This window comes from Ursus maritimus, unplaced genomic scaffold (assembly GCF_017311325.1).
Source record: "Ursus maritimus isolate PB19 unplaced genomic scaffold, ASM1731132v1 scaffold_5, whole genome shotgun sequence".
Classification (NCBI taxonomy): domain Eukaryota; kingdom Metazoa; phylum Chordata; class Mammalia; order Carnivora; family Ursidae; genus Ursus; species Ursus maritimus.
Genome location: NW_024426663.1, coordinates 83,443,885 through 83,456,738, shown reverse-complemented (window position 1 = coordinate 83,456,738; position 12,854 = coordinate 83,443,885). Strand labels below are relative to the sequence as shown.

The following is a 12,854-nucleotide window of genomic DNA, read 5'->3' as shown; positions in this document are numbered from 1 at the left end:
GCATTATCTCCTCCAGTGCCGTCTATGTTGCAGCAAATGTTGAGAACTCATTCTTTCTGATAGCTGAGTAATATCCCATGGTATATATGGATCACAACTTCTTAATCCATTCATCTGTTGAAGGGCATCTTGGCTCCTTCCATGATTTGGCTCTTGTGGACAAGGCTGCTATGAACATTGGGGTGCATATGGCCCTTCTCTTCACTACGTCTGTATCTTTGGGGTAAATACCCAGTAGTGCAATTGCTGGGTCATAGGGTAGCTCAATTTTTAACTTTCTAAGGGACCTCCACACTGTTTTCCAGAGTGGTTGTACCAACTTGCATTCCCACCAACAATGTAGGAGGGATCCCCTTTGTCCACATCCTCTCCAACAATTGTTGTTTCTTGACTTGTCAATTTTTGCCATTGTAATTGGTGTAAGGTGGTATCTTAGTGTGGTTTTGATTTGAATTTCCCTGATGGCTAATGATTTTAAACATTTTTTTATGTGTCTGTTAGCCATTTGTATGTCTTCATTGGAAAAGTGTCTGTTCATATCTTCTGCCCATTTTATGATTTGTTTATTTGTTTCTTGTGTATGGAGTTTGAGAAGTTCTTTGTAGAATTTGGATACCATTCTTTTACCTGTAGCATCATTTGCAAATATATTCTCCCATTCTTTGGGCTGCCTCCTAGTTTTTTTGACTGTTTCCTTGGCTGTGCAGAAGCTTTTTATCTTGATGAAGTCCCACAAGTTCACTTTATCTTTTGTTTCTCTTGCCTTTGGAGATGTGTCATGAAAAAGTTTGCTGGGGCCAATGTCATAGAGGTTGCTGCCTACGTTCTCCTCTAGGATTCTGATGGATTCCTGTCTCACATCGAGGTCTTTCATCCATTTGGAGTTTATCTTTGTGTATGGTGTGAGAGAGTGGTCAAGTTTCTCTCTTTTGCCTGTAGCTGTCCAATTTTCCCAGCACCATTCATTGAGGAGACTGTCTTTTCCCCACTGAATGTTTTTTCCTGCTTTGCCAAAGACTAGTTGCCCAAAGAGCCAAGGGTCCATTTCTGGGTTCTCTATTCTGTTCCATTGGTCTATGTGTCTGTTTTTGTGCTAGTACCATGCTGTCTTTGTGATCACAGCTTTGTAGTACAGCTCAAAATCTGGCAACGTGGTGCCCCCAGCTTTGTTTTTCCTTTTCAACAGTTCATTGGCGATTCAGGGCCTTTTCTGGTTCCACACAAATTTAAGGACTATTTGTTCGAGTTCTTTAAAAAATGTCCTCGGTATTTTGATCGGGATAGCATTGAAAGTGTAGATTGGGGGCGCCTGGGTGGCACAGCGGTTAAGCGTCTGCCTTTGTCTCCGGGCGTGATCCCGGCATTATGGGTTGAGCCCCACATCAGGCTCCTCAGCTATGAGCCTGCTTCTTCCTCTCCCACTCCCCCTGCTTGTGTTCCCTCTCTCGCTGGCTGTCTCTATCTCTGTCAAATAAATAAATAAAATCTTTAAAAAAAAGTGTAGATTGCTCTGTGTAGCGTGGACATTTTAGCTATGTTAATTCTTCCGATCCATGAGCATGGAATATTTTTTCATCTTTTTGTTCTTCCTCAATGTCTTTCAAGAGTGATTTATAGTTTCTAGAATATAGATCTTTACGTCTCTGGTTAAGTTAATTCCAAGGTAACATATGGTTTTTGGTGCTTTTGTAAATGGGATGGATTCCCTAATTTCTCTTTCTTCAGTCTCATTATTCATGTATAGAAATGCAACTGATTTCTGAGCATTGATTTTGTATCCCACCACATTACTGAATTGCTCTATAACTTCTAATAGTTTGGGCGTGGATTCATTTGGGTTTTCCATATAGAGTATCCTGTCATCTGCGAAGAGAGACAGTTTGACTTCTTCTTTGCCAATTTGGATATCTTTTATCCCTTTTTGTTGTCTGATTGCTGTTGCAAAGACTTCTAGTACTATGTTGAATAATAGTGGCAAGAGTGGGCATCCTTGTTGTGTTCCTGATCTTAAGGGAAAGGCTTCCAGCTTTTCCCCATTGAGAATGATATTTGCTGTAGGCTTTTCATAGATGGTTTTTATGAGATTGAGGAATGTACCCTCTATGCCTACAGTCTGAAGGGTTTTAATCAGGAAAGGATGTTGTATTTTGTCAAATGCTTTTTCTGTATCAATTGAGAGGATCATATGGTTCCTGAGTCTTTTCTTGTTGATATGATATATCACACTGATCGATTTGTGATTGTTGAACCACGCTTGCATCCCAGGGATGAATCCCACTTGGTCATGATGGATAATCCTTTTAATTAATTTCTTAAAGTCATTTTCCTCAGCCTCCCCATCTGCTGCTTATGTTCTGCCTAGTGAGTAAGAATTCAAGAGGAAGAATGCAGAGTGGGAGACAGCAGCCTTTATTATTCATACCCACCCACCCACACACACACACAACTAGCTAATAAAAATAAATACAAATAAAATAATAAAATAAAAATAGTTCTTCCAGGGATTCAAAAGTCCAATTAAAAATCTACAACAGTACAGTGGACCAATATGAAGAATAACCACACAGAAAAGACAACTGGAAACATCTGGAGACATCTCGAAAAGGTTAGAAAGATGAAGGGAGAGGCGACAGTATCAGCCATGCAGCAGGTGCCATTGTCAACCCCAGGGGCTTCCTCTGCAGTAGACCCTAACGGCCTTTCCTATTGTTGACCTCCCCAGCCCCAACAACAGCTACAGACTCTCCATGACTTTCACAGCAGAGGACCATGTTGTGTTTGTCATTACAGTCCCCAGTTGCTTGCTTTGCAGAGGACACTGGCAGTTCTCATGTATGAGGTAACCAGTAGTCATTGCTAGGAGATGCAGCTCTGCTCCATCATCCCTGAAGTAACTGCTCTTGTGCCACCCTGGGAAAAGGGTTCTGAATGCTCATAACACTGAGTATCCCATGAACCCCAAATTCTCAGCTTATCTATGCATGCTTAGGTGCCAAGCTCTAGCTCTGTGACACCTCCTCATGTAACCTTCCTCCAGATTTCAACTACACAGTTTCTCCTTATGTGCCCATGTTTCAGGAAGCACTACCAATGCCATTGCAAACTAGTCAGGGCCCCAGACTCCAGAGCTGTGGTCACTCTGAGAGCATCCATGCTCCAGTCCCAACTCTGTGGCTGCTCCCCTGTCAGACACTGGTGCAACCACCAGTAAAGAAATCTTAAATAAACCACCTAAATTTATGACTCAAGGAACTAGAAAATGAGCAATTTAAGCCCAAATTTATCACAAGGAAGGAATAACAAAGATCAGTAAAGAAATTAGTAAAATGGAGATAAGAAAAACAACAGAAAAAATGAAATTGATAAAACTCTAGCTAAACTAAAAAGGAAAGAATATGGAAATAAATAAAATCAAAATTGAAAGAGGAGACATTACATGTTATGGGGAAGATACAGAAATTGGTCATAAAAGAGTGTTATGGATACTTACATGCCAGCAAATTGGATTATGTATAAGACTAAGATAAACTCCAATCCATTCATTAATCCATTCATACTGTCCTTACTGAGGTGGTGTTACAGGAAATGAGCTCAATATTTTAGATGCAATGTTAATAGAGGAAACATGGTTCCAGATCCTCTTTAAAGTTTAGCTTATTTATTGGATATCTGGGTGGCTCAGTTGTTAAGCATCTGCCTTTGGCTCAGGTCATGATCCCAGAGTCCTGGAATCAAACCCCACATCAACCTCCATGCACTGCATGAAGCCTGCTTCCTCCTCTCTCACTCGACCCTGCTTGTGCTCCCTCTCTTGCTGTCTCTCTCTCTATACATCAAATAAATAAATAAATAAAATCTTTAAAGTTTAGCTTATTTGGGAAAACTGATATTATAGATTAATGCAAATATTATGCATTAAAATACAATAAAAGTATAATGCATTTGCATAGAGACCACTGTAGCTAAGAATCTGGTTATGTTTATAGAGGATTTATTCAGGTCTCCTGAGGCTTTAGACTGGTAAATGTGGTAAAATGTAGTGAGAAAATTCCAGGCAAAGAGAAATTAGATGTACTAACTATACGTTGAAAAATTTACAGATATGTAAACAACTTAAAAAATTCCAATATAGATGGCAAGGGAAATGAGACAGAGCATAAGGACCAAGAAGAAAGAGAAAATGATTACAAAGGGCTACCAAAATTTTATAATTCATCCTAGATAATATAAAATAAAACAAATTATTTGATAAGGATAGTTTATTAAACACTGAAAGCAAGAACAGATTATCATGGCTTTTTATCTGAATTACCATATATCTGCATGATTGGAAACCATCTATTGATTAGGGTAAACTTTAAGTAGAGTTTCTGTTTCTATATATAACTACTTCTCTTACCTTTAAAAAAGATAATTTGTCGTAATGGAATATTTTCAAAGAACATCATTCAAACATTTCAGTTTTCCTTCCCTTCCCCTATGATCCTCTGTATTATTTTTTATGCTGGTTATTTGAATTTCAATTAAAACAAAACAAAACAAAACAAACTTTTCTTTTTTTTCTGGTTTCCATCATTTTTTATAAGATTTTTTTAAATTTAAAATCTATTAGGGGCACCTGGTGACTCAGTTGGTTAAGCATCTGCCTTTGGCTCAGGTCATGATCCTGGGATCAAGCCCCTGCATCATGGACTCCTTGTCCAGTGGGGAGCCTGCTTCTTCCTCTCCCTCTCTCCCTCTCCCCATTGGTGCTCTTTCTCTCTATCTCACTCAAATACATAAATAAAACATTTAAAAATAAAAAAATAAAATCATTTAATTAATATACTATGTATTATTAATTTCAGAAGTAGAGCTTAGTGATTCATCAGTTGCATATTCAAACATTTCTTAAGTACAGAAATACATTTTCCATACTCTATATTCAGAAACACAAATTAACTTGTGTGTAAATTTTTTAACACATTTATGTCTTTTCACTCGGACTAAATTATAGCCTCTGATGCAAGCATCATTTCTCAGTGACTCAGAATATATTTAAGCACACAATATGTTTTAATAATTTACATTGAAATAAAAATTTGTAATATATAAGTTCAAATTTCAATACCTCTTAACACTTTACATGGTTTGTCTTATATGAATTATATAAACTAAATACCACATGAGCAATAACATCGCATTCCTCATATTATTGTTATAAGGGTAAGATAGATAATGTATGGAAAAATTTTTTAATATTTTTTTATTATATTATGTTAGTCACCATACAGTACATCCCTAGTTTTTGATATAAAGTTCCATGATTAATTACATGCATATAACACCCAGTGCACCATGCAATACGTGCCCTCCTTAATACCCATCACCAGCCTATCCCATTCCCCAACACCCCTCCCCTCTGAAGCTCTCAGTTTGTTTCCCAGAGTCCACAGTCTCTCATGGTTCATTCCTCCTTCTCTTTACCCCCCTTTTCTTCTCCTACCAATATATGGAAACTTTTTTAACAAAATACCTAATACATAAGTATTCAAAAATTACAAATACTTATGCTAATTATAATGATGTTAAAATTACCAACTTTTTTCCTAACTCAATAACAGTAAATTGCACTGTATACTTCTATTAATTGTGCTCCAAAGTACATCCATAGAAGTAGCTATTTCTTTTTTTATAATAATATTTTTATTATATTATATTTGTCACCATACGGTACATACCTAGTTTTTGATGTAAAGTTCCATGATTCATTACTTGCATATAACACCCAGTGCACCATGCAATACGTGCCCTCCTTAATACCCATCACCAGCCTATCCCATTCCCCCACCCCCCTCCCCTCTGAAGCCCTCAGTTTGTTTCCCAGAGTCCATAGTCTCTCATAGTTAGTTCCCCCTTCTGATTACCCCCCTTTTCTTCTTCCCTTTCTTCTCCTACCAATCTTCGTACTTTTTATGTTCCATAAATGAGTGAAACCATATGATAATTGTCTTTCTCTGCTTGACTTATTTTGCTTAGCATTATCTCCTCCAGTCCTGTCCATGTTGCAGCAAATGTTGACAAATTGTTCTTTTTGATGGCTGAGTAATATTCCATTATAGATATGGACTATATCTTAATCCAGTCATCTGTTGAAGGTCATCTTGGCTCCTTCCACGATTTAGCTATTGTGGACAATGCTGCTATGAACATTGGGGTGCATATGGCCCTTCTCTTCACCACGTCTGTACCTTTGGGGTAAATAACCAGTAGTACAATTGCTGGATCATAGGGTAGTTTCAATTTTTAACTTTTTAAGGGACCTCCACATTGTTTTCCAGAGTGGCTGTACCAACTTGCATTCCCACCACCAATGTAGGAGGGATCTTTTTTCTCCACATCCCCTCCAACATTTCCAACATTTGTTTGGCTTGTCAATTTTTGCCATTCTAACTGGCGAAAGGTGGTATCTCAATGTGGTTTTGATTTGAATTTCCCTGATGGCTAATGATTTTGAATATTTTTTCATGTGTATGTTAGCCATTTGTATGTCTTCATTGGAAAAGTGTCTGTTCATATCTTTGGCCCATTTTTTGATTTGTTTATTTGTTTCTTGTGTATTGAGTTTGAGAAGTTCTTTGTAGATCTTGGATACCAGTCTTTTGAAGTAGTTATTACTTTTTTGGGGGGGGGGCAGCAGGGTACATATTTTATGGAATTTTTTTTTCACTTTGTCAACCTTGGGAAAATTACTTCTCATGTAATTATAGTTGTTTTTATGTGTATATATATATGTATATATATATATTTTTTTTTTCCCTGCAGACCACTTATCAGAGAAGCCCTGCCTCCAGGGGAAAAGCAATAATGAACCCAGGCTTTAATCCTCTTTCCAAATTGCAGTGACTTAGGGATATGATCTTAGAAATTTCATTGTCTTGATTTTCTTTCTTACAAGGCAAGGGGAGAAGACCCATCCTTCCGGACATTAAACCGGACATTCAAACTATAAACTATTCTATAGTCATCAATATTTTCTACACCCCTTCTTTCCCAAAATTCTAAAGCTGTCAGAAAAATCAGCAGCAACAACAAAACAGCAGCAGCAACAACAACAACAGTAACCGATTTATAGAAGTGATTCCAACTATGGATCTCATCTAAACCATGTAGCTGTAACAAGGCAGACACCTTGTTCAATTCTAAAAAGATAAATGTAAACATTAATACAAAGTGTGAGGCATACTTCAGCAGGTAAGTAGAAACGTCACAATACAGGTAACCCTTAAACATTTTGTCTTAATTTTTTAATGAATATTCTCTTCTCTAGCACAGTTTATTGTAAGAGTACAGTATATAACATACACAACATGAAGGATATGTGTTAATCACCGTTTATGGTATCAGTAAGGCTTCTTGTCATTTTTTGGCCACTAGGAGTTACGTTTTTGGGGAGTCAAAAATTATAATGGATTATGAATTGCAAGAGGGGTAAACACCTCTAGCGCCTGCTTTGTTCAATGGTTAACTGCATTGTTTTCTTAAAAGTGTTTTTTTTTTCCACTTATTTATTTTTTTCTCATCTTCCTTATTACTATGATTTCTTCCTCTCTGCCCCCTCTTCCTTTCGTTTAGCTGAAGCATTATGCAAAATTTTGCTGTCAACCAAATGGGCCTTGAAGTGTCTTCACTTGATGGTTCAGTTTCTGCCATTCCTGCAGCTTTCGGTCTTTCTCATAGTGCTCTCAACGTGCCCATTATTTTCTCAAATTCAAACCACCTTTTATTTAACTACAGAAAGAACATTTCCCCATGATACTTTTTAGTCCAAAATCATCATTCCCTTCTCCAAATGTGTCACATTTTCCTTCCTTTGGCAAAATAATAGACAATCTGATTAAAGTCCTTCACATAATGTCAACATATTAAAAATGTGATGTCTTGATAATTACTTAATTCATGGGATAGAATTCTAAATGATCATTTTAAGGCATCACAGACAAAATACCAACTTGGATCCAAAATGATGGCATTTAAGCTTTTCATTTTTAATTGCATATGTCAGAAAGTCATTACTGTCCCTGGTCCATTAAATGTATAATAATGAAATGAATGAAGAAGGAATTAATATTTTGATCCAGAAAGAGCAGCAAACCTAAGTCAGAAAACCCGGGATATTATCTCACTTCTATCACTGAACCTCTATGGATCCTAACAAATTTTAGCCCACCTCTCCAATCCTCACTCATTAGTCTATAAAAGAAGAAGAATAAAACACTCGTTTAAAATTAGCTGTCAAGCATCTCTTAATATTGAACTTCTATGTGTCTTGTAATATGGGATATGAAATATCTCGTGACACTTAACCTGTGCTTTTTTCCTGAATCACCTAGATATATGGAGCAATATATATACTCCCAAATAATCAGCTCAGTGAGTAAGTAAAAGGTCTCTTCTCTGCACCATGTTGCTGTTTGTTTATTTGTTTGTATATTCCTGCAAATTCTAGTATGAAGTAGGCTATCTATTGCAGGAGCTGCTTCTTTCAGCTAGGCAAAATTCAGAAGTTCAATATTTTTAAACTGCTTGCTAACCATATACTCTCTCTGACTGAATTCTAAGATAAACAGTAAATAGTGATCATTTCAGTTATATTTCAGCCTCTCCCTAATGCTTGTAAGACCTGTGATAATCTCTTGCACTCTGGAGCCTGATTTTTTATAAAGATTACATTACACTGATTTCATGTTGTTAGAAACTGATTTGGTAATGTGGAGGTTGGAGCCTGTGAGTCAGGAGTCATGAACATTTTGGAAAATATTTCTGTTATATAATTGTGTTCACTGATTTTTTGAATAATTTCATTCCACATGTAAAATAATACACTTAGCTCAAAAGGTGCTTTTTAGACAAAACTTTGTATAGAATTAAATTTTACTAAAACTTTGTTAACATCTCAAGAAATACCATTACATCCTTGATGGATTAGTGACATACAACAAGGGATCTATTTCAGAGGGAGATTGGACAAGAGTCTGTTTCATGTTACTTGATCCAATGTTTGGTTCCTTACACCTAAGGGAGTCTGAAATGCTTTCCCAAATCATAATTGCCACAATCTTAATGTGGAATTGATTTTGCTGTAATAAATGAGTGTTGCAACTCAGCACTGAGCCTTGTACAGTTCATCTCAGTAGATATTTATAAACTGAAAATAAGTTTATTTGTCTGCATTAATCACTCCTTGGTGACGACAACAGCAAAAAATAGTTATGAATATTGACAAGGTTTATCCAGGGTTAAGATCCAAGGATTAATTATAAAAGAACTATCTGTTATTCCAGGTTAAACTGGGGACATTATGGATTATAGGAACAAGACCAGAGTCACTGAATTCATTCTTCTAGGGTTTCAGAATGAGAAAGAAGTAGAAATTCTTCTGTTTTCTGCATTCCTGCCCATGTACACGACATCTCTGATTGGCAACACCATGATCATCCTTTTGGTGTGTGGTGACTACCGTCTGCGTTCACCCATGTATTTCTTTGTAGCCAACCTTTCCTTCCTTGAAGTTGCCATCACCTCCACAGTGGTGCCTAAGATGTTAGCTAACACATTTTCCCACACCAAGGCAATATCCTTCGTGGGATGTCTCAACAATCTATCTTCTACTTCCTTCTGGGATCCACGGAATTCTTCATCCTGGCTGTCATGTCATTTGATCGATATGTTGCCATCTGCAACCCACTGAGGTATGCCATCATCATGAACAGGCAGACATGTATAATGTTACTTCTGGGATCTTATGTGGGTGCATTTTTGTCAATGTTGGCGCCATCTGTCTTAACTGCCCCATTGATCTTTTGTGGGCCAAATAAAATCCATCATTTCTTCTGTGACAGAGCCCCCATGCTACAGCTGGCCTGTACCGATATCGCTCTGGCTGAGCTGGCTGACTTTGTCTCCTCTGCTGTGTTGCTCTTGGGCTCCTTGCTCCTGACAGGAGTGTCTTACACCTACATTGTGATTACTATCCTTGGAATGCCCTCTGTGCAGGGGCGGCAGAAGGCCTTCTCTACTTGTGTTTCACATATTACAGTGGTTACACTTTATTACGGGAGCTCCATCTTCCTCTATGTTCGTCCAAAGAAAGGCAGTGCAATAAGCATTAACAAATTTGCCACGGTGCTGAACACAGTTGTGACACCAATGCTGAACCCGTTCATCTACAGCCTTCGAAATGAGAAAGTCAAGGAATCCCTGAGAGATGCCTCCAGAAAATATATAGGTATGCTAATATATTTAAGACCTCAAAAATGATATTTTTACAGAATTCAATGACTGCATGACTGCCAACAAAAACATTCTTAATGATGTAATTATGTAAATGTTTAAATTTTTACATGAGAGAGAAACATATGTAAAGATACGATCTTAAATGTCATATATATATGTGATGTGTATATAATGCAAATATATATATATATATATATATATATATATATATATATATATATATATATATATATATATATATAAATTTAGAGAGCAGGGGGAGAAGCAGCAGGTCAGGAAGAATCTCCAGCAGATTCCGTGCTGAACATGGAATCTAACATGGGGCTCCATCTCATGACCCTAAGATCATGACCTGAGCCAAAATCTAGATTCGGACATTCAACCAACTGAGCCACCCAGGTGCCCCACATACATACGTTCTAAAGCAGTCCTTATTCCTCCCATTTTCCTGTTCATTTAATTATTCCAAAGCCAAATTCCTGTACAACCCCTTTGTTTTAAATCTGATAACTCTGCTTGACACTTTTCATTACACGATTGTCCGGTATTTTTCTCTCTGTAAATATCAATGTATGTTTGAATATAATATAAAGTCCCATATTAAAATGGTAAATTTCACTTGATTTGATTTTTGAAATATTATCATCAGATGATTTATCCCATTTAATATTTAAGTTTTAAGTTACTGATGGATCTTTTCAAGCCTCTACTGAATTTAAAATCTGCAGCAGTTATGCTCCTCTTTCTATGCCACAGATGCTGTGGCAATAGAACTCATCAATGTAAAGCCTCTGCTGAATATGCAGAGAAGGGACAGCCAGCAGGAAGCTATCAGAGAAATTATTTATTTTACTTTTCAGAGCCATTAGAGGTGAATTCAGCTATTCAGGTCAAGACTACACTTTTTTTTTTTTCCCCAAATGAGATTTTGTCTGCTTGTTTGTCTGTGACCCTTTATTTTTCTCCAAGCCCCTTAGGCTTACACATCATTAAGCTGCTAATGTAAACTTACATCAACCAGCCATCCAACTTATGTCCCATAAAATGGATTTATATATGATGTTGGAATACAAGAAACATATTGCATGTGCACTGGGTGTTATACACAAGTAATGAATCATGGAACATTGCATCAAAAATTGGGGATGTACTGTATGGTGACTAATATAACAAAATAAAAATTATAAAAAGAAACATATATGCATGGGATTTTTGAGCAAGTGTCACGATTGCATAAACCAGTATTCATTCAAAGATGAGTAAAGAAATAACAACCAATGTTTTGAGAGTCAGTGTGCCCTCTTGTTTAATTTTGATTTTGAAATAATTTTGTATTGTGTTCTAGCATGGTCCCGTGTTATTGTGTGAACTTGGTCCAAATACTTAAAGTTTGTTTAGTCTTGTAAAGTCTAAAATTAAAATAATAGCACATATTATACTATTGTTGGAAGAATTGACTTAATAATAAATAACATAAAAACTAATACAAAAAAATCACAATATATATAACTTATAAATGATGTTCCCTTAAATGGCCTAAACCTGCACAATGTTTTATGCTCAAATATAATGTTAATTTTCTACTCAAAATTTAGAGAAAAAGCATATCTAAAAAACTTTTACTCTCAATTTTTGAAGTATCTTGTTGACATTATTTGCACCAATAAAGTTTAAGAAAAATGGATTATTCAATACAGTGATAATAAAATGATGGAACAAAATATTTAGGTGATATAAGCACTAATTAAATTAAGAAGAAAATTTAAGGGAAAAAAAAACCAACAATTACACCATTAGAAAAAAATTAAAGCTACCAAACCTAATGCCAAACAGGCAGAGAAGTCCTAATATGACTGTATCAGGGAGTGACATCAACAAGCTAAGAAAGTAAACAGCAATAAGTTAATGTTCCTTAATGTAAACATTGAAAAACTAATGTAAATGATTGTAACAGCTTCTTCAGATCTCTGTAAAAAACAATCAAATGCTTAGCCACCACATGACTGCATAATCAAGAAAAAGACAAATATGATTAAAAAAAATAACTTTGTGGCATATTTACATGCCCTTTTGCCACCCTCTTCCTTGGCTTGTAGTCAGTCTTTCTTCTTCTTCTTCTCCTTCTTCTTCTTCTCCTTCTCCTTCTTCTCCTTCTTCTTCCTCTTCTTCCTCTTCTCCTTCTTCTTCCCCTTCTTCTTCTTCCTCTTCTTCTCCTTCTTCTTCTTCTTCTTCTTCTTCTTCTTCTTCTTCTTCTTCTTCTTCTTCTTCTTTTCTTCTTCTTCATTTTTTAAATTTAAATTCTATTTAGTTAACATGTAGTACAATATTAGTTGCATGAGTAGAATTTAGTGATTTATCACTTACATATAAGACCCAGTGCTCCACACAAGTGCCCTTCTTAATACCCATCACCTATTTAACCAACCCCCCTGCCCACTTCCCCTGCAGCAACCTCAATTTGCTTTCTACAGTGAAGAGTTTTATCGTTCAACTCTCTCTTTTTTCACCCATAGTCATTTGTTTCGTTTCTAAAATTACACATATGAGTGAAATTTTTTGGTATTTGTCTTTCTCTGACT

General features: G+C 36.3%; 1 protein-coding gene across 1 annotated transcript; it reads left to right on the top strand.

Annotated features, from left to right (window-relative positions):
- The first annotated feature begins 9,340 nt into the window (after window positions 1-9,340).
- LOC121100814 (olfactory receptor 6M1-like) lies at window positions 9,341-10,299 on the top strand. Its single transcript, XM_040622725.1, is given in 2 exon segments — window positions 9,341-9,632; window positions 9,635-10,299. Coding segments are annotated over 2 exon segments (957 nt in total).
- Window positions 10,300-12,854: the final 2,555 nt, after the last annotated feature.